The following is a 22,045-nucleotide window of genomic DNA, read 5'->3' as shown; positions in this document are numbered from 1 at the left end:
GGAACCCGTTGGATGGACAGTCAAAGCGTCCGAAGATTATCTGATCTCATCTATCGTACACGTGGGCCATCGGCCGCGATGTCCACACACAAACAGTCTACGTGACAGCACTCGACTGCGCTGCGTTTCCCAAATCATGCATCAGCTGGCAGAGCCCTTGCACCAGCGGCGGAAGCGCATCGTAAGGTGCGTCTGCCCGAAGAAGCCCCTGCGCCACGTCCATGACTCGCCCCGGGTCGCCGACCACAGCGGGTCCATTCAACCCTTGCAGGGCCGGACATCCACGGCTCAGGGAAATGAATCTGTGCACGTCCGCCGTCTCCTCGCCGTCGAGGAATACCATCGGATGTCGGTCGCGCAGGCTGCTCGTCGCATCCGAGCTCGGAGTCATCGAGGCAGCAGCAGCCATCTTTGAATCGCGCGCCTTGGAGACCACACTATACGACCAGAACGCAAGACTCGCGTAGTACACTCCAACGGCCAGGAATCCCGTCAGCGAACCCGAAGGCATGGCCTTTGCCGCACGGATCACTTGGCCCGCATGCCAGACAGCTCGGCGGGAATCAGCGCTATGGATCCACTCTAGCGCGCTGTGGTAGACTCGACGGGCCTCTTTCTTGTCTTCCTTCCCGGCAAATAGCTGCAGTTCTTCCAGTGACATGAACAAGAACATGGAGATTACTTCATAGACAAGTGAGATTTCGGGGCTGGGCATGTTGGCCCATTCGCAGCAGAGCATCCGGAAATGTTCCAGTACCTGCGAGAGTTCCTGCTGTCGTGAGTTGATCACCAACGCATTCCAATGCTTCGAGTTGCCCTGCGAGATGAATTTCAGGCGGTGGTACTCTGCGACTAAAGCCGACAGACCGTGAAGCAGAACGCAGCCGGACAGCTGGTAGTCTATGCGCCCCTTCCAGCGGGACATGTCGCGCAAGGCATCGACCAGCGATGGCAGCCGTTCCGGACCTGGAGTAGCTGTGGCTAAATAGATGTCCCTCCATTCTACCGCGGTTTTAGCTTCCCACAGTGACCGAATCATCGGGAAAGGCAGCTCCAGATCCGCATATGAGATGAGAGGGTTGATATTCAGCATCAGCGACGACTGCGCGTCGTGCAGGAACAAATGATGGGCGAGTCTACTTGGTCAGTTGGATAAAATATCTGTTCTTGCGGGGGCTCACCTCTTGAACGACTCCTGTTCCGCCCAGTCTCGCCATTTCCGCTCCAGGGTTTCGTGTGTATCTTCAAGGGCAGGGATGATGGAGGTATAAAGTGAGCGTCGGAATCGGAGCCCTCGGCGCAGCATCTACACAGTCAGACCAGATCGCAACCCTAACGTGAAGTACATACCGTCAAGAGCGGTTGCTGAAAACTCTCCGCAAGTTCAGTTCGACGGCCACTTCCGCTCCAGATCCCAATGTCGATGACCAACGCGAACGTTTGCGAGGCGCGCAGGTGACGGATGGTAGTGTTGTCATTCTCATACTGAGCAGCCGATAATTAGATTGTCAACCTTCGACTGCGGTATGTAAGGCATACCTTCAAAGCCATCTGCAGACGAATAACCTCCATCAACGCGTATCCCAACTTTCGAATAGTCGGAATCGCCGATCGCACGGCCGCCGCAGCAGCAACAACGCCCACCATATCTGGGCTCTCCTCGTTCAAATGAAAGGTCGGACCATGAATCCACGAATCAACCTGCTGGGACTGGTAGGCAAAAAAGTCCTGGATCAGGCTATCGAGCAACTCCGTGCTTGGGAACGACTTCATTATGCGAGTCAAATTGGCCCTCTGGCTCGTTTGGAGAACCATGCCGAAGATCAGGTCTCGGGTGCCCGGAGATAAGCGCTCGGAAAGCGTCTGACGTTCGGAGCGTACACTCGTCTCGGGACTGTCGATAGACTTGGGGACCGAGAGGGCTTCCTGGTCCGCGAAGGCGTGGTCTCCGCGCGCGGGCTTCCATGCCGAGAATGACGAGCGCTGGTATGCTTCAGCGCCGAGGGCAATACCGCTGTCTGCATCCAGCCGGTCATTAGGCTCGTCCGTCGATTGGAAGGCTGGGTTCACGGAGCCCCTGGAGTTATAAAAGTCGATCAAGCTAAAGTCCACCTCGGTCAGGTCGAAGTCGTAGTTCAGATTATGGTCGTACAGTCGGTGCGCGTAGTAGTCGTTAGGAGGAAAGGCCGAGGGGTCGAGTTCGCCAGGCCGCGACAGCGAGACTAGTGAGTCAGGGATAAACTCTGGGAAGAAGGTCCCATCCACGCTGAACACGCCACTTTCGTGGTCCACAAGAGGCGAAACCGTTTGGTCTGCGCAGTCAGCACCAGCCCAAGGCATTCGAAACCAGACTTACCATCGTAGGTCGGCATCGTCACATCCGGTCTCGCACTGGCCTGAGGAAGAAAGGCGTCCAGTTCGATACCTGGTGTAACAAACTGTGCGCCCAGATCCGGGTTCAGAGGAGACGAAATGCCAGGCTGCGGCGACTCGATCGCGGAGTCCTGATCTTCATCCAGTCGATCATCGCTCGATCCTACACCATTAGCACGATTCTCAAGCCGACACGATAACTCACCCTGTTGCTCAATCGCGTCCAACGAAACGTCATTCGCGCCAGATTCTTGCCAGTCACAGAAGAGCTTCCGATCCCGACAGCGACGACAAGGCTTCTCCTCGTCGCACTTGAGCTTCGAAGTCGCACACGCCTTGCAAGCCTGAGAAACACGACCGTTCTTCGAGTAATTCGAGGGCCGTCTCCGTTTCCCATCCTGGGAATGGCTGTGTCCGGCGGCATGTCGCTTCAACAGGTCCCTATCGCGGTCAGCACACGGGGCGACAACACCACTCGAGAAACGCACGGTCTTGAAAATCCCTTATTGCACACCTGACAGACGTACGGCTTCTCGCGAGTATCTGCGGCAGTCAGTCGACGGACTTTCAGGTCACAAAGTTACGGCAGGAACAGACGTGATCGGACATGGCGGATGAGATGGTCCGCGCGGTTGTAGCTCTTGCGACAGGAGCCGAAGCCGCACTGGAAGTATCCTGGGCGGGACTTGGATGAGTGCAGGGGCGAGTCATCTGGCATTCTGCATTGCATTATCCTGAAGCCAGCACTGACATGAAATCAAGAGACGAGAATGTGGGGAGGGGAGGAGGAAAGTTGGGGTCGTGAGAAGGTCGACCGTTTCTTCCATTCTCGTGTGGGGAGCTCAGAAATGCGGGGGCCAATCGCATGAGCAGACAAGAACTCTTCATTCATTACATTCCTACAAGTATTCGCTTGGATGCAGACCGGTTCTGAGCCCCATGCATTGCTTGCCAAACACGGTATTATTAATCCAGTCCGGTTACTCGACTAATCCAGCAGAATCATCGAGATATTCTCCTCTCGCACATCCACCTCCCAATGATCTCTTCCCCACCAAAAGGAGGTCCCGAGCAGCCTCGGAATGTGGGGGCGCATCCCGGGCAGGGCGACTTCTCAATGCTTGGATGTGGCACAATGCAGCTCCTTACTTGCGTGGTCAAGAAACGGTGATTAAAGTCGGCTTTTTCCAAGACTGTTTCCAGGTCTCACCGACTCGTTGCCAAAAATTGAAGCTCAGTTTCCGCCACAACCAATATCGTCACCATGGGTATAACCCCCTACCACACTCTCCATCATGTAAACTAACGAGTATAGGCCTCACTCCCGTGCACTTCTTCTCCCACGGCTCGACAATGATGCTGGGCGAGGAGTCCGACTCCGCCGACTACTGGCGCAAATGCGGCGCCGAAGCCCTGGCCCGGGGCATCAAGGGCGTCATTATCATGGTACTCCCATCCCACGCTATAGCTCTCAACGCCCTCCCCCTCTAACAAGAAAGCACAGGGAGCCCACTGGGACTGCCTCAACGACACCCTCGAAGTAGCCACCAACCCGACCCCGGCAAAGTCCCCCGTCGCCTACGTCAACCCCGAAAAATACACCTCCTACAAACTCACGCCGGACATCCCCACCGCAAACCGGTGCATCTCCATGCTGCAAGCCGAGGGCTTCAACGCTCACCCCAACGACAAATTCGACTGGATCCACGACGTCTACCTCATCCTCATCCACATGTTCCCGGCCGTCTCCCCGCCCACAACCATCATCTCCATGAACGCCCGCTACGACCCGCACTACCACGTGAAGATCGGGTCCACCCTGCGCCCCCTCCGCAAGGAGGGATACCTGCTCATTGGCACGGGCGGCGCCGTGCACAACCTCTACCGCAACCGGTGGGCGCCGATGCTCCGGTACCGCGATAACTTCGCCATGGAGACGCCGCCGGAGACCTGGGCGCTGGAGTTCCGGCAGGCGGTGGAGGATGTGATTACGAAGACGCGCGGCGGGCCGCGGTTGAGGCGCGCGATGACGCGGCTCATGAAGCATCCGCGGTTTCGGGATGCGCATGGGACGGACGACCATTTTATGGCGGCGTTGTTTGTTGCGGGGCTTGTTGGGGATTGGGAGGATGTTGGGGTGGATGGGGAGCTGGGGGCGGAGGACTGGGAGTTGACGAATATGTGCAATTCGCAGTTTACGTTTGGGGGGTGGGATGGAAATGTCCCAAAGGTGGTTGCTGCGAGTTAGTGTTGTAGTATCTGGATTGTAGCTACTTATCACTTATTTGTCTTCTTGATCTGGTTCTCGACTGACATCCTGTGATATTGGTAAAAGCGCTGCCTAATACCAAGGGTTTAGGGCTACCCATCAAACTACAGAGCAGCAATTCTTGTCACATTATATCAGATAACTACACGTATTTCCCAACAAGCTCTTCTGTACACACTCAAGACATTAATGTCCAGTTTACCTCCTCAACCCCCTCACAAACGCAAACCCATAATACCCCAACGTCGAAACCGTCGCAACAAACGAAAACAACGTAATCACACCCCCAGTAATGATCCCCTGCTCAAAGAACCCAATCCGCCATCCAGCCGTCTGACCAGTACTCGGCAAGGGCGCGACAGCATCGGTCCACGCCGCAAGCGCCTCCTGCGAACCGGGCTGCTCCAGAACCCGCCGGATAAGCGCCGTGTTCGTGCTCTGGGATACGAACTGCGGGCGTGGGACTTGGAAGGCAGCCGTTGTGTATCGCGTTTCACGGCTCGGGGACATATTAACGTTAACCGGCGTCGCGGGGCCGATTAGAAGATCAACGGGGACCTGGTTGATGTATGCGACGTGAGCGTCTATGAACTGCGTGAGATATTTGGCGGAAGCCAGCTCAGCGAAGGCGTATGTTGCCGCGAGAGGCCCGAAACTGTAATCTCTCATTAGCATGGAGCACAAAGCAAAGGTGCGAGCAGGACAGGCGTACGATGCGCTGAAGTCAATTGCATCATCCAGACTCGTAATCGGATGCAGGACGAGGATCTTTTCCTCGACTTTTCTCTGCAGCAGCGGCGAGGCGCGATCATGGACCTCGACAACGCCCCATCCAGAGCCTGAAACGAGGACCCGCGCGCTGGGGTCCTTGTATGCAAGGTCCAGGAGCGACACTCCGGGGCTCGACCGGCGCGGGTTGGCGGTTTTTTGGCGTTCCTCGCCCGTTGGCCCGGCGAGGTACTTGGATGAGTGGTGGATTATCGCCTCGACGAAGGCCTTCATGGCAAATTCCTGGACCAGCACGACATCTGGAGAGTACGTAGATCGTCCGCCGAACGCGAAACGCGCAGCAACTAAAGAGCCTGCGGCACTCTGCACGTCTGCTGTGCGGTCGACGACGGCTATAGTTCTGGCAGTGACGGGTGAGATAAGACTCCGTTCAGAAAGCGAGGGAGTACTCGTCTGCGCAACGACTAGCGTCTTGTCCAGAAAGGCAGCGTCCGGCCTCTCCTCGGCGATCGCGAAAGTATCCGCGTCCAGAACCTGGAGGACCTGACGGAGGAGCGGCGGGAGCGCCATGGTATTCTTCGTCAACTGCATTTCATCAGCACCGTCTGGATCATTGTCAATATGATGATGCGCACCTCGAGAATTACGCAGTTCCCCGCCGCAAGCGCCGCACTCAGCGCCGAAACAACAGAGAAGAGCATGGTGTGCGTCCCCGGAATGATATACACGATCCCCGACCCCCTTGCGGCATCCGCATTATCCCTCCCCCTCGCAACACGATACTCCCTCTCCAGGTCCTCCTCAAAATCCAGCGAGAGGTAGTGCGTGCGGAGCTCCTTGAGGGCGAGACATATCTCCGCTTGGATCTCCTCCGGTGCGTTCCCGGAATCCGTCCGCAGAGCATCGCTGATCTGGTTGATGTGCTGGACCAGGACGGACTGGAGACGGTGGAACTGTGTCTGTCGGTGCCGGATGTTGTGCGTGCGGCCGTCGATTTCGGCGGCGACGAGGCGCGCGAATGGTTGGGGGGAGACCATCGCTGTTCTGTTAGGGTTGAAGTTCAAGGACTGGAAACACAGAGTTATCGGCGATGAACTCGCTTGAGTAGGGAGATTGTTTAAGATACTATGTGGGCGCCCGCTGTTCGGGAGCTCTCAACCCCCCAGCCCTTCCGATTCCGAGGTCATGCAAGGAGAGCTGGTCGTACGAGGTCAGAGCGACACTGGCAGCTGGTGGTGTGGCCGCGTCGGGAAGTGGAGGGCTCAGTCCCCTCCGAGGGGGTCCCAAGGGGAGCCCTGGAGGAGAAGACCCGAGGGATGACACTCTCCCAGCCTGGTAAAAGCGCTCGCCTTGCTTTCGCGAGTACTCCCTCTCCCATTTCTCCTCAGTACAGATCTATCCAACATCGCCAAAATGTCAACAACGACAACGACAACCACCACCTCCATCCTCGCAGACTACGAACTGCACCACAGCGGCGCCGAACCAACCCCCAGCCGCCAGACCTCGCAGTCCCAATCTCCATCTCCGTCCAGCCCTCCAGCCCAGGTACAGCCCGCAAACTGGCCCTCAGACCACCGCCGTGTTCCCCCCTACAGACCTGTGAACCGCAACCTTGACTGGAACGAGCGGGCAGCCGGGTCGAGTGTGCCGGAATACATCTTTATTCAGTCGATGTTGCATGGGGTTTGGTTGAATGCGGTACGTTTCTGTCGATACTGTTTCAGGGGGAGACGTAGTGCTGATTGTTGAATTTGTGCAGTCCGTTGCAAGGTTATGGCGCTTCACGGGGGGGAGGATCAACGACCGGATATTTCGCTACGATGTCGGCGGGGAGTTCTAATGTGAAGTGAACTGTAGGGTAGTGGTTCATTACCAATATCCAACTTATATAAACCAAATTTGAAACCTTGGAATAACTACATACAGATGATCTCATCGGACAAAACAGCTACTTACTTACTTACTCCTCGGCACCCCCATCCCAGCCAACTCCTCCCCCAGCACCCTCCCGCCAACCTCCACCTCCTCCGCCGGCAAAAGCACATACAGCATCCTCGCCCACTGCCCCCTCTCAACCCCATCCTCCCCCACAACAGGGGGGGTCACATTCCTCCACGCATGATTCGTCCCTCGCTGCACGGCAACATCGCCCCTGTGCAGCGTCCTCGTCTCCCCACTATCCAGCACAAGCTCCACAACCCCCTCCAGGACAACCCCGTAGTCCAGGCTGACGGTGCGGTGCATCGGGCTCAGCGATCCTGGCGGCACGTCGACGATGCGGCACACGCTCCCTGTGGAGATGACGAGCCCGGGGCTGTTTCCGGGCTCGAGGTAGGCGGCGTATTCGGGGATGTCGGCGTCGAGGGCGAGGCGTGCGGGGAAGCGCGAGGATGTGTAGGCGAGGGAGAAGTCGGCGCCGTCGGGGACTGGGTTTACGGGCATGGATTCGGGGAGGGTGGTTGAGAAGATTGCTTTGCCCTCAGGGTTGTGGGTTGTTATGAAGCGGGAGAGGGGGCGGAGGGTTTTTTCGGGCGTGGGAGACATTTTTGGGGGGGGGGTTGTTTTATTGAAGTTCTCTTTGGCTTGAGTTCGAATGGTGCATTAGGTTGGTCTGTCTACAGGTGCTGGCACTGAGCTTATATCTGGCCTCGATAAGTCTCCAGCTCGGGTGACGATGTCCACATCGGGTGCGGAGTTATTATTCACGAACTACCGATGTGGGGTATCTCCATATTCTTTGCTCGAGCTTATTTCGGAGGAATAATCGGAAGCGTCACGTAGTTATGCCCCTGTCCGAAATTGATATGATTCTGGCCCTGGAACTTCTCCGGCGATCTGCTCACGTTAGCGACTGCACGTCGACAATTCGCATTTAGACAACGGCACATACCTATCGGTCGGCGAATTGTGCAGGAAAATGCCACTCCCCTGTGTATCACCCGATGACACCTCGAGGATGATCTTCCCCCCCTTCTCAACAACCACATTCGTCGGCCACACCTCCACGTCGACAGGGTAGATCTCCCCCGGAATCACCGGCAGCACGTCCGTCGAGTAATAATCGCGGTGCGGGAGGTAATTCCGGTGACGCGCATGGTCGGTGTTGACCTTGCGCAGGCTAGCACGGAGCCACCCCTTGCAAAGCGGGACGGGGTCACCGGCGGTGCCTGTGTAGAATACTTCCTTGCCCTCGGGCGAGATATAGCGCAATGTCAGGAAGAGGTCGATATCGCGGGGGGTCGGAGCACCCGGGTCGGGACTCATGGAGACGTTAAGATGCGCGACAATGTGGCCGGTGATCTCAGTCTCCTGTTCAAACGCAGGCGTTGTGAATTGGACCAACTGCGGGGTTTCCAGCGTCCCCAATGCGCGGTAGGTGATCTTGCTAGGCCGTTCAACCGGGGGAGTCGTCACCAGTTCCTTTTGCGATGTGAGGTAGTACCGCGTGTACTGAGTTCGGGCAATTGGCCATTCATTCTCCTGGCGACGCGGGTAAGCCTTCTCGGCGTCGGCGTCGTTGAATCCAACATCGCCCTTGCGGAGGACAAGGTCGACTTTTGGTGCGGTGCCCGTGGACCAGCCGAGTCGGTCCTCACCTTTGAGAAAGGCGTCGAGGAAGCTGCGCTGCAGGTCGACTTCTTCACTGTAGTAAAAGGGGAGGTCGTGTCGGCCTGTAATGAAACGCAGGTACTTGAGCTCGCTCCCTGCCTGTGTGTAGCCTTCAACATTGCCCCGGAGGTGCAGGAGAATACCGCCCCAGTTGGCCACGGAGAGGAGCGGGACCTGTATATCTGACATCGCATACTCCTTACTTGCATAGTAAAGATCATCCCTGAAGGCATTCTCCGCATTATCAATGGTCTGGTCCTGCCGATTCGCAGCGAGCTCCTCCTCCGGCAAATCCCCCTCGATCGTATCCACGCCCCAATTCCGCGCTGACCGTCCAGGCCGTCCATACTGGTTACTCACGACCTGGCGATCCCACCAGAACTTGATGAACGCATTCGACAGGATCCCCCCATGTCGACACCGGTCACGGTAGTAATCCGACATCCCCTCCCACGGAATCATACAGGCCAGCCCCTTCGGCTGTCGCGCGCCAACTCGCCACTGACTCCCAGCGTAGTAACTAATCCCGAGCAAGCCAACCTTCCCCGTCGACCACGACTGCTCGGCAGCCCATTCCACCACGTCGAAGAACGCCTCGCTCGTCTCCCGGGACATGGTGTCGAGCTTCCCGCGCGACTGGCCCGTTCCGCGCTCGTCTGCGCGGACAATGGCGTAGCCATGCTTCGTCCAGAATGCCGGATCGGGTGTTTCCCACGCTGAATGGACGGAGCGGTGCTCTGGGTTCACCTCGCTGAATGACTTCGGATGGAAGTCCGCGTAGGGGATGTCTTTGCCGTAAGGCCCGTACGTTACAAGTACAGGCGACTTCTCGACACCCTTCGGTCGGTAGACATTACACCGGACCAGTCCAGACCCATCTTTTAGGACGATTGTTGCATTCTGCTCAAAGACGTACGGAAATGAGGTTTCGTCGATGGTGGTGATGTCGTCGCGGATTGGGTTCGGCATCGTGAATCAGGAGCTCGACGCGATGTGTAAATTATTCGGTCCGAATCTCCGTCAGATTGGAACACGTCGTCGCTGTGTGATAAATACCCCTGATCTTTCCCCTCATTGCGCCGCATTGCACCATCCAGCGTTTGTCCCGACGTGGAGCCGATCTGGGCGAGCCGAAGCAACGCCTCATGGCACATCCGTCGACATTCCGCGGCAGATGTGGTCACCGGACGCACGGAACCATGCCATTCTCTGAGGAGGGAGGCTTGAAATATCTGCTTCTTATAATGGAATGCGGAGTCCGTCAGTGGTGTCGGTTCACGGTTCACGGTTCACCCCTTCCCTGGCGACCCATCTCCCACTGTACAAAAACGGCACGTAAATCTCCGCCGGAATGGGCAGTGTAAAACCAGGTTCTGATGGCCCTGGCGGGCTTCGCGTTCTTATCGCTGGTGCCGGCATCGGGGGCCTGGCAACGGCAATCGCTCTCAGGCAGCAGGGTCATCAGGTCGAGGTAAAACCATTTGTTTCCAAAGCTCAGTAACGTGGTGGTAGCTGATATGGACTGATATTAGTTATTCGAGCGTTCACGATTCGCCAGCGAAATTGGCGCTGCCATCCATCTTACGCCTAATGCCAATGCCGCTCTGCTGAAACTCGGAATTGATGCTACCACGCTCGGTGGTGTAGAGTCTGAAAAGGTTGGTAAACAGCCCCCCCTTGGATAGGCAGAGGGCACGAAGTAACATGAACAGCTGCGAGTGTTTCCTCCAAACGGCCCGGAAATATTCTCACTGGATATCAAGAAGACTGCAGGCTTCTGGCGACACGTAAGCCTCTCATCCATGACATATCGGTGCAGGGGTAACCGATCTAGCGCTGGCTTCTCGTCCACCGAGCGCATCTCCATGAGGGCCTGAAAGTTGCTGCCCAGGCTCCTGGACCCGGCATTCCTGCCCAGCTACACACCTCGAGCAAAGTCGTGGACATCGACCCCCACAGTGCCACCATCACTCTGGAAAACGGCGAGGTAGTGTCCGGCGATCTTGTCCTCGGCGCAGACGGGATACACTCGGCGGCGAAGTCCAAAATACCTGGCGGGGAGAAGGTGAGGACTTTCAGCTCCGGCAAAAATGCTTTCCGATTCCTTCTCGCACGCAGAGATGCCCTGGACGACCCCGACACCAGAGAGCTCGCGAAGGAGCTTGGGACATGGTACATGTTCGATAGCCCCGACCTGAGGGTGGTCGTCTATCCTTGCGCGAACAACGAGCTGCTCAATTTCGTGTGCATCCATCCCGACACGATGTCCAAGATCCGCGATGGCTCGGAGTGGGACCAGGGCGCAAGCAAAGAATCCCTGCTCGAGGTGTACAAGGACTTCAGTCCGCAGGTGCTGAAGCTTCTGTCCAAGGCCGACCCCGCCACTCTGAAAGTGTGGCCATTGCTTGACAGTGACGATCTGCCAACATGGACCGAAGACCGACTGGCAGTTCTGGGGGATGCAGCACATCCTTTCCTGCCATATCGCGCATCAGGCGGTGCCATGGCTATCGAAGACGCTATCTCAATAGGCGTCATGCTTCCAAAGGGCGTACGCGCGCAAGATGTTCCCGAGCGTTTGAAGCTGTACGAGAAAGCTCGACGGACTCGTGCAACCACCATCCAGCAATTGACACGCAAGAGCTCCCACGGCCCTCTCCCGCCATCTGAAGGTATGGAAATCCTGCTGGCCGCCGCATTGCCCAACTGACCGTGACGCAGAAAAATTTATTACCGAGTACATCTATGGACATGACGAATACGACCATTCAACCCAGATCCTCCGAAAACATCTGTGGAACAAAGGACCGCAAAAGTACTGGCGTCAGCCCATTGTGTTCGGCCCCATGCCAGGCCCCAGGCAAGACTTCGAAGGCCGCAGCCGCCTCGACCGATCGCTCAAGTCCAGGTTCCAAACAACCTCGATCCGGTTCAAGACCAGCCGGACAGTCCTCCAGAATCTGCTCCCCAATGAATCGTACTCCTTCAGCACACCCAGCACAGTCGCAACCGCACGCATCTCACAGACACTCCTTAGCGGCATGGACTGGCTCGGTGGCGGCGGCTACCGTCATCTTGGCCTATACATAGAAGGAGTACAATACAGAAAGGCCGACGGAGAAGTCATCAACGGAACCTACCTTCCAATCCTGTTTGAGAGCCTTGCAGATCCAATCGTGAGCGGTCGTGAGGAACTCGGGATGCCAAAGCTGTATTCCGCTCTTGACGCGAGCGAGCGCGACGGGTCCTATTACTTGCAGGCGAGCTGGCAGGGCGCGGTTTGGGGCCGGTTCCGCTGGGAAAGTCTGGAAGATGAGGACCCCCAAGCGAGCGCCGGGCCGGCAGACAGTGGTGTCAACGGAGGACTCTTGCTGCACCGCTACGTTCCCAAAGTCGGCGCAGAGAGTAAAGGACAAGCAGAGGTGGAATATCCCGTGTTTGTACCAAACGCGGACGAGTCAAAGCTGCTGGTGTCGAAAGTGACACGAGCCCGGAAGGCGCAGAGAGCGAGCTTTGAGATTGATGGACTTAATTGGGAGGCGTTACCGACACTGCACCACATCATCGAGCGTTTGGCAGAGATCCCTGTAGATGAGGTTCTCTCCGCAACAGTGGTCGAGGGTGAGGGCGTGCCAGATGTGTCGTCCGCAAGGCGTGTAGAATAGTCACGTATATCACATAAACTAGACGCGTCCCACGATGCATGGCTGGTACTCGGGCTCATCAAAGCTTCAAAGCTTCTCCAGCTGTGAATTAATCCAACCTCATCCACGAATCCATCCGTCCTGATTGGCAGCAAGAGTCTGGTGGCTCATCGTTGCCAAGTCGCCCTCACGAACACCTGCTTCATCAACAGAAATAAAATGATCCGTCAGAAGCGGACATCTCATCTTTTTGTCGCGTCGCCCTCGAAACGCTCCAATAATGGCATATTGCTTTTGCGAAGTAGCGAGATTATTGATAACCCCAACAACGCCAACAACGCGCGTGCGGGCGACGCGCTTGGGCGACTGTTGATATTGAGATCCTTCGCTGATCCCCCTGACACTTCTTGAGAGAGAGAGACTTTCCAGTCCATTTTCCCCTTCTCGCCATTCGATTTCGAACGGAAACCACAGAGTTTACCCCCATGCCCCCAAAACGCGCCTCCGATGCACCCGCGACCAGCTCAAAACGGTCGAAGACGGGAAACTCTGCCACCAAAGCTCGAAGCAAGCGATGGTCAGCTGTCTCAGCCTCCGCCAACGTCGAGGCGTCGTACCAGGAACATCGGGATTACAACACGTACAAATGCCTGTGCCAGGCACGAGTTGATGGGGCTCGCCCCGTCGTTGACGATGACGACGACGAAGACAGCGAAGACGAGGAAGATGACGAGGGAAGTGGGCAACCTCGTCCTAAGAATCCCAAGTGCGACGACGGCGACACATGCGTGTGCAAGAAATCCGCCGCGGAGAACCCAGACCACCCTTTTACCATCACGACCGCGGGCCACGAGAAATTCATGCATCAACTAATGCACACCGATTTGCGCAACCCAGACTTCTTCGGCATGTTTGTATTCAACGACTTCGCGGGATACGGCATCCTCGAAGTTTTGCAGAACCTGGTCCTTGACTTTGTGGAGGCAGAGGACAATTGGAAGGAACAGTGGGCTGTATGCGAGGCAATCCCTTTGTATTGGATGCTCGGGGACCTCATGCCATTCTCAATGTACGTTCAGGACTTTCTCTATCCCCCAGCGTAGCGTCCACACCGACGCCTGCGAACATTGTGCTCACCAACGCAGGCTCGACGCGGAGACGGTGCGGGGCACCTGGAGCTTTATTGGACATATGTTCGTCACGATGCTTGCCAATCTGGAGGCCCGCGGCCTTCTCAAGCCCGATTCGGAGGTCAGAAACCTTGGGGTCATCATGGCCCTGTACCTTCCGATGGCCGACGAGCTGGGTGATGTTTTCGATTACGATAGCGATGTATTCGACTCTCTTTCGTTCGACGCCTATATCTTGGCTTACGCGAAAAAATACCATATCAAACTACACGGCCCGTCGAACCTCACCGAGCTTGTGAGCAAGATCGAGGACGAATTCGAGGGTGAAGACGAACTGCAAAGCGAGCTCCCAGCCCCCTCTGCAGATCCCTGGAAGTGGGCCGTAGCTTATAAGGCCTACGCAAAAACTCTGTGGCGCGATCCCCATGATAAAGAAGAAAGGAATGGGAGGGGACAAGTTCGACATCACTACCTGGAGCAGTGCAGAACGCAAGAAACATAGTTTCAACAAGAAAGACCCGCTCAGCGAGAAAGAGATCGATGCCATCAAGAAAGGGATGGTCTTGCAAATAGGATAGGGCACCAGGTTGACCGGTTGGGTTGACGTGAGTGTCTTACTATTCGCCAGACTGGCGGCCCCTTCGTTTTCCATGTAAGGCCTGGGCCTTGGTGTATGCAATATTAAGCAAGGATCAAATTTTATTTTCTCGTTGACTGAGCCAGCTTAGAATGTTAGACACGGCAGTGTAGATCCCAACAGTCCACGGTCTGGCCGTGCGCGCGCTGCTGAACCCGCAAAGAGGCTAGAGCCAGGAAAATGAATCCGATGAAGGAGACAGGCCCATTGTCAGGTCTGGACTCAGGCTCAAGCGCCCAGGCAAGCGCTTCATTCCCTGAGCATTGACTCAATGCTCGCGGGGGTGAGAATCCTCTCAACGCCACCTTCTTGAAGCGACAGGCGTTAGTATATGCAGACGTGCGTTAACGGTCAAGGCCCACCCCCTCCTCCGAGCCTATTCTGCGGAATACCTAAATTGGTAATCAGCTTGCCTCCTCACGTGCGCCACGCCCATCGAAACTCGCCATCCAACGCCTTTGGTTGGAGGTGAGCGTGCGGTTCAACCCCATGACGGGAGTCGTTCCGAAGAGCCCCTGCTCCGAGGCTTGGGGATCCAAAAGTACCCATTGGCCCGGGGGTGAGGAAGTCCGAGGATATATAATCAGCAGCTCACCGTCGAACCATTTCGAAGGTGCTCTTTCTGGAAGAGAGTCGAAAGGCAGAATCACCCTGAGGAAGCACCAGTTTTCTGTGAGTGAAGTCGCAACTGATCTCGGGAAAACCTCCCCTGTGTGCCTGAGCGTTCGCAACGGTGACGCATGGCAGTTGCCTGAGCCGTGACTTTTATCTCCGCCGCCCGCATCTGCTCATCCGCCTCCGTCTCTGACCTCCGAATCTCGCTTCAAATACCCTGTTTCACTTCTCTCTCCTTCAATCCCTTTTGCTTACCCTGAGATAATCATATCGCCGGCTGTTGTCTCCCCTCCCTCCCCCTCCGGCACTGTTTTGAGCCCCAACAACCCTTTCCTCACTTGGCCTTTCAGTCTGTCAGCTCTCCCGAATCATTGTGTATTATATTGGATCCCCATCGGCCTCACTGAGCGTCCTCCATTCTAGCCCCACGGCCCTCTCCCGAGCGAATCTTTCATTTCGTGTACAATAAACATTGCCGGAAACGAACCCGATCGTTCGACTCCTCATCTCTCGCTCCCACGCCCTCCCCTCCACGCTTCCAGTTTCCCCGCACCTCCCGGGTCGCCATGTGAGTCCATGAGATAAAAAGCACAGCCTACCGACGAGGATCCTTCTAACCATGTATTGCAATAGGCGCATTACGGTGAACGTGATCCGACCGGATCAGGCCGATTTGGATCTCATTCCCCTCGTGGTTGGCCCCGACATGACCATCGAACTCCTCAAAAGCATCATCCAGAGCGAAACCTCCATACCGCCTTCATCCCAAAGACTCGTCTACAATAATCAGCTACTCGGTGACGACTCCAAGACCCTCGAGCAGATCGGCATCGGCGAGGGGGACATGCTGGGGGTCCATGTTACGCCGCGGGGACAACCAACACAGCTGCGCAGCACCGGTGGCCCAAGTGTCCCTCCGCAGCAGATTCAGCGACGGCAGCAACAAATGGATGCCGATCCTGAGATGATCCGACTACACATCCTTGGTGATCCCCGGGTGCGCGATGCCGTGCGACAACGAAATCCCGACTTGGCAGATGTTGCTCATGATCCGCAAAGATTTCGGGAGGTTCTCCTCAACCAGCAACGGCAGGAATCTCAAAGAGAAGCGGAGAAAGAAGCCCGCATCGCGATGCTGAATGCTGATCCATTCAACCCGGAGAACCAAAAAGAAATTGAGGAAATCATCAGGCAAAATGCAGTGACAGAGAACTTGCATAATGCGATGGAACATCACCCTGAATGTATGTTGAGGGCCTTCTGCCCTGCACGAGGTTGAGCACGGACCGCTAACCTGTGTCACAGCATTCGGCCGCGTGACGATGCTATATATTCCCGTCGAGGTCAATGGCCATAAGGTCAACGCATTCGTCGATTCTGGCGCCCAGGTCACGATCATGTCGCCGGATTGCGCGACCGCGTGCAACATTATGCGCCTGGTAGACACAAGATACGGAGGAATCGCAAAGGGTGTCGGAACAGCGAATATTCTAGGTCGAGTACATTCCGCTCAAATCAAGATTGGCGAAATGTTCCTCCCCTGCTCCTTCACCGTCATGGAGGGAAAACACATCGATCTTCTTTTGGGCTTGGATATGTTGAAAAGACATCAAGCTTGTATCGATTTAAAACAAGGCGCGCTCGTGATTCAAGACACAGCTGTTCCTTTCCTCGGTGAGGCAGATATCCCCAAGCACCTCCTGGAGGAGTTCGAAGACGAGCCCGTGATCAAGGGAGCCGACGGCGCCGAGGTCGGTGCTCGCACAGGCGCGGTTACGCACCAAGCTGGCGGCCAGGGGCAAGGTACCAGTGGTCCCAACGTCGCCGCGCCGACAGCCTCGCCGTCCCGCCCTGTTCCCGCACAGCCGCAATCCTCACGCTACCCCGAGGCTTCCATTGCAAGGATCACGGAGCTTGGGTTCTCCCGGGAAGAGGCCATGCGTGCTCTTGAGGCGGCAAACGGGGATCTTGATGGAGCTATTGGGTTCCTGATATGACGCATCTGGTCGTTGGTTGAGGGATGGAATTTAAAACGTCGAGCGAGCCAGGGAACGGCCTTTACTGGTAATGCTTATCTTCACCTTCGTTTGGTCTGTGACTGCACTGAGCGATGCGGGTTTGACCGAGGCGCTCCCCTGAACCCACGCCTTATAGGCTGGGGAGGATAGCCACCGCCTGATAGCTGTTATCTTTTCTTATGGTGACCGGAGAGGCCGTTCCCAAAGGATCAGTCGTACAATAGAAGCTTGCTCCCGAGGCTGAGAGCTTTTTCCTCCACCCGAGGCGCTTCTGCCATCCCAGAAAAACGCCCCCATTGTAGCTTTCTCGTATTATTTGTTCTCCACGTCTATCCTAATCAATATGTGTGCCACGGACACTTGATACATGGCGAAAACATTATTGGTCCATCGTTTTCGCAAGGCGGGCTCCTCCATCATCTCGTTTGCATATTCTCATATTTTCCAGTGTACATATCCCGAAATTGTTTTGCCGTCGGTTGTAACTCAAAACATATGCGCTAGAGGTGTTGTTGAGTTCGATGTACCCCCGGTCCTTGTTCGCTTCCGAACTTGGCCAGAGTTTCAATTTAAGAAATCGTATGGTCCGCGCTCGATGAGGGCGTGTTATGTTCACTCCTGCTTCGATTTGCTCAGGAGCTTCTTGCGAAGCCGCCAGAACATGTCCAAGGCCATAAACCCCCCTGAGTGAAGATAGAAATTAAGTCGAGTTCTGAGAAAGCAGTGGGCCTGGTTGACGCTTACCAAGGGCAACATATGGACCATAGAGCGAGGTGAGGTTCCGCTTCTCCGCCAGGGAACGGTCCTCCCAATCCCAGACCTCCACAAGACAGGTCCAGGCCGTGAGGAATGACTGGAACCCAAACACGAGCAAGTGAATTGGGACCAGAGGATCATCTGTCAAACAGCGAATCAGTTGTTATCCACCGACGGGTTAGTCTGCGGAATCCCGAGACTGGGACAATAGGATTCAAATCCCTCGCAATTCATAGTCCTCTTGGGAAGGAGTGGACGTACCTCTCAAGAGGGCACCCAGGGCCCAAACGCTTAACGGAAGGTGGTAATATAATTCCATGTACATGAATGATGTAAACCATCCTGGGGCAGGACCTTCGAAGAACTTATCCCGGAATGTGGTGATATAGTAGTTGCGTAATTCGCGTGAGATGGTGTTGTCGAATGGGCTCGGAAGGATGGGGACGGCATCAACAACTATTATTGAAGAGGTGTGAGACCACGCGGTGTCAGTCAATCCGCAGGGAGACTATGTGCGCGTCTGGAGCAGGCTCGATGGAGAACCACAAGCTGGAAGGGAGACGGGATCGGCTCGACAGGACGACTCAGTTCCATGAGCGATGCTGTTCCATGCCCGGGACCTGAGAACGGCTTGATTGTGTGGAGTCTTGGAGGAATCCTTGCGGGACCAGGGGCAACAACTCACGGAGGATGATAGGAATGTGGATTGCGAAGAACCCGAAGTAGATAAGGTCACGTTTCCGGCTCCAGAGAGCCATGGTGGTTACTCGACCCGGGAGGGGGGCGGGGGATCGCCAAAACCAAGAAACAATAATAAGCCCGACCCCAAGTTGGAGAGGGATATGATAAGTGGGAAAATCATCAAGGATGAAGGGAGACTGATCTTTCCCAGCGTTGCTCAGGAGGAATTCGCGAGCGAAACAGGGGGAGGGTCATGTGACCGCACCCCCCCCAGCAGCCGAGCTTCCTTCAGGCGCAGGAATCGCCTCGAGGCCCGCCGTTCGCCGTGTCCGAGCCGCCCAGAGGCCGAGTCAAAGATAACGCACGACTGGGGGGGGCTGTTTGCTTTTTCGAATGCGCGCATCTCAGAATCCCCTAAACATAGCTTAAGCTTAGCTGCGTGGATCGGACGCTGGATGGGCTGTCCGCAATCTGGCTGTTACCGGAAGTTAAGTTTAGTGTGTGGCCTAAACACTGAAAGCCTTCACTTTGCTTTTTCGCTTGTCTTCGGGTTTGTAGTATATTCTGACATTGCATCTCCAGCTCAGGAGCATTGGCAACTCTGGCGCTCAGGACTCGGAGATTATGACCCGAATGCCAAACCTCGAGACGAAGATCGGACCCTCATGTGAGGGAAATAACGATCGAGAGTGCGTCTCACCGCAACTCTGGGCTCTTCCATTCAGATGCCGGCTCTGGGAGAGATCCTGGCTCGTGCAGTCTGCCGTTGGAGTCGAGGGTGACGGGAAGGAGCTCGAAGGTCCCCACGAAGACGCAACTGTTGGGTCAGAGATAAACACTGTCGACAACCGTTGTGAAAGTACGTGCCGATCTTGCATATGGTCGGCAATCGCCCTGGCCCAGGATTAAACATCGAAAATACTGCAAGGATTAATTGCCTGTTGGGGCCATCCTTGCCCCCCAGAACGACGCTATTCTCCAATACTCGTTCAGAGTCAGCGATACCAAGGCCTGGCTTCTGCGTGCAGGATGCAGCGAGTTTACCCGATCCAGAAATCTCGTAGTTTGCGGTCTCATCATTGGAAGTCGGCCCGCTTTTGAGTCTGTTGGGGAGAGGCCACGGAAACTTTACATTGAGTGTCAGAAGCTCTGAGCAGTCCCCCCAAGAACCTCCCTTTGTTTGAGCAAAGTCTCGGTGGGCCAGTCCCCAGTCCCAGGAAGGTCCCAAATCTCTTCCTCTCGTAGCTTGAAAGAACCTTGCCCCTCAGGCCTTGATGCAGAATTTTGGACCGCCGGGAGTTAGACATGCGAGGTTATCCGCAGTCGTGTTCCAAAATTGCAAACTCCTGCACAGTTGGCGCCAACTTTACGACTCCTTCATCCGGATCCTTTCGTGTTCCCTCGCCTCCTCGGCGAGTGGAAAGATGGTCAAAGGCCCCAACTCGATCAGCCGATTTCCTCCTCAGCTTTGGAGGAGCAGCAGCCGAGATGATCGCCGATTCCCCATCGAGGTCGCACATTAAAACCTCCTCGAGGTCGCACGAGTAGATATCGCCACTCGAGGGAAGATTTAGGCAATATGTTCGACGCACGGCTGATTTCATCCTGCAGCCGCAGTTGAGATATCATCCCCGCCTGAATGTCGGCCATAACCAGATTCCCAGCGTTGAATTTGAATCCCATCAGCTCGGCATGCAGGTCAAGATTGGCTCTTTCCCGTCCGTAATCACGCCTTATCAGAGCAAAGTTTGCTCTGAGTTCTTCCGTCAGGCTTCGACGCGGCTTCGAATGGCATGAGAACATGCTCAAATTCCTTCGCCGGTCTTTTGGGGCGGCTTTAATGCATACTTTGCTAGCTCTCCAGTTGAGGAATAATCTACCAACGTGGGGACCCCGTGATAAACCGTGGGCATTGGGCCGCACTTCCGAAATGAGATGGGGTGAGAGCGTCGTCGTCTCGCAGGACGCTTGGCTTGAAACAAGCGCATCAGCTTGTGCCATTTTCTTTCACCCTTGTCGTCCCTATTGAAGACAAATGATATCGAACAGTCAAGCCTGCCGCTGACAGGGATGCCGATAGCACACCCCTCCGAGCAGCCACTGGCAGCAGCCAGCTAAGCAAACCCATGTGCAACGCGAGAGTCGCCCTGATGCAGGGCCGGCCTATCAGAAGATGACATGACTCTGTTTCAGAGGAAATCACCCGGAAGCTATTGTGGTTTCCTGAATTCCCCTTCTTCGGCAGACCAAAATGACCCCAGTTCAAAAATACAACGCCTTCCCAATCTCATCCAATTAATGAAATGATTGAGAAGGGTCGATCCATCATTGATGTCGCTCCCCACGAACATGGCACGGAGGAGTTCCGGAGTACCTCCTGCATTCGCCTTTTCAATCAAGCAAAAGAAAATATGAACAACCCACCAACCGAAGCGTCGGAAAATTCGGTGCAGTATCGCTGTAACACTGGACCGCACATGGAGGACAAGTAGTGGTTTCCTGATCGCACGGCGTCTTTGGAACATGTTAGATGCCTGGACTGGCCACGGTAGCACGAACGGCATGAGCAGACCTTGCTCGGGATTTTGCCATCTTCTCAAAACACATGCTTGGACTAATGCAAGATAGCAAAGCTACAGCAAGCCGCAGCTGCTTTTTCGAATTTCGGGCAGCTTGCAGCTGTAAAGGACTCATTCCGCGATCCAGAATCCACCCGTTCTGGTGGAAGAAACAGGCGCAGAAGCTCAATAATATTGGTCCAACATCTATGCTCGGTCGATGGTCCCACTTTTGCATCCTTCTGCGGCTTCTCGGCTTTCTTATCGTTCACCAAAATTACACCAGGGTCGAGCGGTGAAACTATTCCGGTACGAGATGCTGGCGAGCCAGTCCCCCGGAACATGCCGGGAGCAGGGAATGGGAGATCCTTCGTCCTCTCCATCAACCACACCAAGATCCAATCATTCTGACCATCGCGTCCATGAGGAAGTTTGGGACAACTGTTCGTTGCGGATTTGCAGAAGCTCTGTGCCGACAATGAGCCGTCGAGGGCTTTGCTTGACCGCCTCTCTCTTTTGCTCCCCGGACAAATCGCGCGGGCTCGACTCCGGATGTGCTTCCAGCTCCATTCATCCAGTTTCCTCTTTTTTGCCTTTCCGTTCTCTCCCTTCTGGCAGATTTCCGACTCTTTTGGGTCTGCTCCTTTCATCTGAGTGGCTCACTGTTGGTCTGTTGCCCCTCACCCCCCCCCCCTTTCTGTTCGAGACTGTGTGTACTCCGCCCGGCCACCGATACATCCCTGGTCGCCATGGCATCGCGGAAACAGCCACTTTGTCCGTCATTTTGCGCATCTCCATCGCAAGCCAACCGGGCCGGAGATGAAGGGAGGATCGTCTAAGCGAAACTACCCGGTGGGTGCAATGATGGCGCTGCGGCTACTATCAGACCACCGTCCACTTAGATATATTTCCGTGTTGAGAAGGAGCTGCAGCGATGTCGTGATGACGAGCTTGCGTCGCAATAATTAATATTTATTGATCCCCATCCTCCTTCACTTGAAACAAACTTGATCGATGTTGTCC

The 22,045-nt window shown here is 55.5% G+C and overlaps 11 protein-coding genes across 11 annotated transcripts; 5 read left to right on the top strand and 6 right to left on the bottom strand.

Moving 5' to 3' along the window:
- Positions 1–97: 97 nt before the first annotated feature.
- BJX67DRAFT_372115 (putative C6 and C2H2 transcription factor RegA-like) lies at positions 98–3,091 on the bottom strand (the record flags this gene model as incomplete). The annotated part of the gene is made up of 8 exons (XM_071031204.1): positions 98–1,136; positions 1,182–1,306; positions 1,351–1,485; positions 1,540–2,312; positions 2,357–2,536; positions 2,579–2,814; positions 2,862–2,916; positions 2,971–3,091. 8 exons carry the CDS (start codon positions 3,089–3,091, stop codon positions 98–100), a joined length of 2,664 nt encoding a protein of 887 aa, XP_070886195.1.
- Positions 3,092–3,726: 635 nt separating this feature from the next.
- BJX67DRAFT_381232 (DODA-type extradiol aromatic ring-opening family dioxygenase) lies at positions 3,727–4,621 on the top strand (the record flags this gene model as incomplete). The annotated part of the gene is made up of 2 exons (XM_071032980.1): positions 3,727–3,819; positions 3,878–4,621. The coding sequence occupies 2 exons, from the start codon at positions 3,727–3,729 to the stop codon at positions 4,619–4,621; spliced, it is 837 nt and encodes a 278-aa protein (XP_070886194.1).
- Positions 4,622–4,727: 106 nt separating this feature from the next.
- On the bottom strand, positions 4,728–6,555 carry BJX67DRAFT_353400 (uncharacterized protein). Its single transcript, XM_071029118.1, has 3 exons — positions 6,007–6,555; positions 5,355–5,956; positions 4,728–5,297 (listed from the first exon to the last, which is right to left on the bottom strand). Exons 1-3 carry the CDS (start codon positions 6,406–6,408, stop codon positions 4,841–4,843), a joined length of 1,461 nt encoding a protein of 486 aa, XP_070886193.1. The 5' UTR covers positions 6,409–6,555; the 3' UTR covers positions 4,728–4,840.
- Positions 6,556–6,692: 137 nt separating this feature from the next.
- On the top strand, positions 6,693–7,346 carry BJX67DRAFT_353399 (uncharacterized protein). The gene is made up of 2 exons (XM_071029117.1): positions 6,693–7,072; positions 7,134–7,346. Exons 1-2 carry the CDS (start codon positions 6,785–6,787, stop codon positions 7,212–7,214), a joined length of 369 nt encoding a protein of 122 aa, XP_070886192.1. The 5' UTR covers positions 6,693–6,784; the 3' UTR covers positions 7,215–7,346.
- Positions 7,331–7,918, bottom strand: BJX67DRAFT_381229 (cupin domain-containing protein; the record flags this gene model as incomplete). Its single annotated transcript, XM_071032979.1, has 1 exon — positions 7,331–7,918. The coding sequence occupies one exon, from the start codon at positions 7,916–7,918 to the stop codon at positions 7,331–7,333; it is 588 nt and encodes a 195-aa protein (XP_070886191.1).
- Positions 7,919–8,121: 203 nt separating this feature from the next.
- Positions 8,122–9,952, bottom strand: BJX67DRAFT_381228 (CocE/NonD family hydrolase; the record flags this gene model as incomplete). The annotated part of the gene is made up of 2 exons (XM_071032978.1): positions 8,122–8,209; positions 8,265–9,952. The coding sequence occupies 2 exons, from the start codon at positions 9,950–9,952 to the stop codon at positions 8,122–8,124; spliced, it is 1,776 nt and encodes a 591-aa protein (XP_070886190.1).
- Positions 9,953–10,334: 382 nt separating this feature from the next.
- BJX67DRAFT_372111 (putative salicylate hydroxylase) lies at positions 10,335–12,648 on the top strand (the record flags this gene model as incomplete). The annotated part of the gene is made up of 5 exons (XM_071031203.1): positions 10,335–10,454; positions 10,516–10,641; positions 10,696–10,770; positions 10,818–11,655; positions 11,705–12,648. 5 exons carry the CDS (start codon positions 10,335–10,337, stop codon positions 12,646–12,648), a joined length of 2,103 nt encoding a protein of 700 aa, XP_070886189.1.
- Positions 12,649–12,880: 232 nt separating this feature from the next.
- On the top strand, positions 12,881–14,458 carry BJX67DRAFT_107911 (uncharacterized protein). The gene is made up of 2 exons (XM_071024274.1): positions 12,881–13,696; positions 13,773–14,458. The coding sequence occupies exons 1-2, from the start codon at positions 13,113–13,115 to the stop codon at positions 14,257–14,259; spliced, it is 1,071 nt and encodes a 356-aa protein (XP_070886188.1). The 5' UTR covers positions 12,881–13,112; the 3' UTR covers positions 14,260–14,458.
- Positions 14,459–17,639: 3,181 nt separating this feature from the next.
- Positions 17,640–18,541, bottom strand: BJX67DRAFT_381225 (EXPERA domain-containing protein; the record flags this gene model as incomplete). The annotated part of the gene is made up of 4 exons (XM_071032977.1): positions 17,640–17,710; positions 17,772–17,924; positions 18,045–18,239; positions 18,469–18,541. The coding sequence occupies 4 exons, from the start codon at positions 18,539–18,541 to the stop codon at positions 17,640–17,642; spliced, it is 492 nt and encodes a 163-aa protein (XP_070886187.1).
- On the top strand, positions 18,517–19,642 carry BJX67DRAFT_108036 (uncharacterized protein). The gene is made up of 2 exons (XM_071024277.1): positions 18,517–18,961; positions 19,047–19,642. The coding sequence occupies exons 1-2, from the start codon at positions 18,626–18,628 to the stop codon at positions 19,371–19,373; spliced, it is 663 nt and encodes a 220-aa protein (XP_070886186.1). The 5' UTR covers positions 18,517–18,625; the 3' UTR covers positions 19,374–19,642.
- A 1,182-nt stretch (positions 19,643–20,824) lies between these two features.
- BJX67DRAFT_107967 (uncharacterized protein) lies at positions 20,825–22,045 on the bottom strand. The gene is made up of 2 exons (XM_071024276.1): positions 21,037–22,045; positions 20,825–20,978 (listed from the first exon to the last, which is right to left on the bottom strand). The coding sequence occupies exon 1, from the start codon at positions 21,670–21,672 to the stop codon at positions 21,079–21,081; it is 594 nt and encodes a 197-aa protein (XP_070886185.1). The 5' UTR covers positions 21,673–22,045; the 3' UTR covers positions 20,825–20,978; positions 21,037–21,078.

The sequence above is a fragment of the Aspergillus lucknowensis genome, assembly GCF_044049455.1.
Source record: "Aspergillus lucknowensis strain CBS 449.75 chromosome Unknown BJX67scaffold_20, whole genome shotgun sequence".
Classification (NCBI taxonomy): domain Eukaryota; kingdom Fungi; phylum Ascomycota; class Eurotiomycetes; order Eurotiales; family Aspergillaceae; genus Aspergillus; species Aspergillus lucknowensis.
This window is presented reverse-complemented; position numbering and strand designations above follow the sequence as displayed.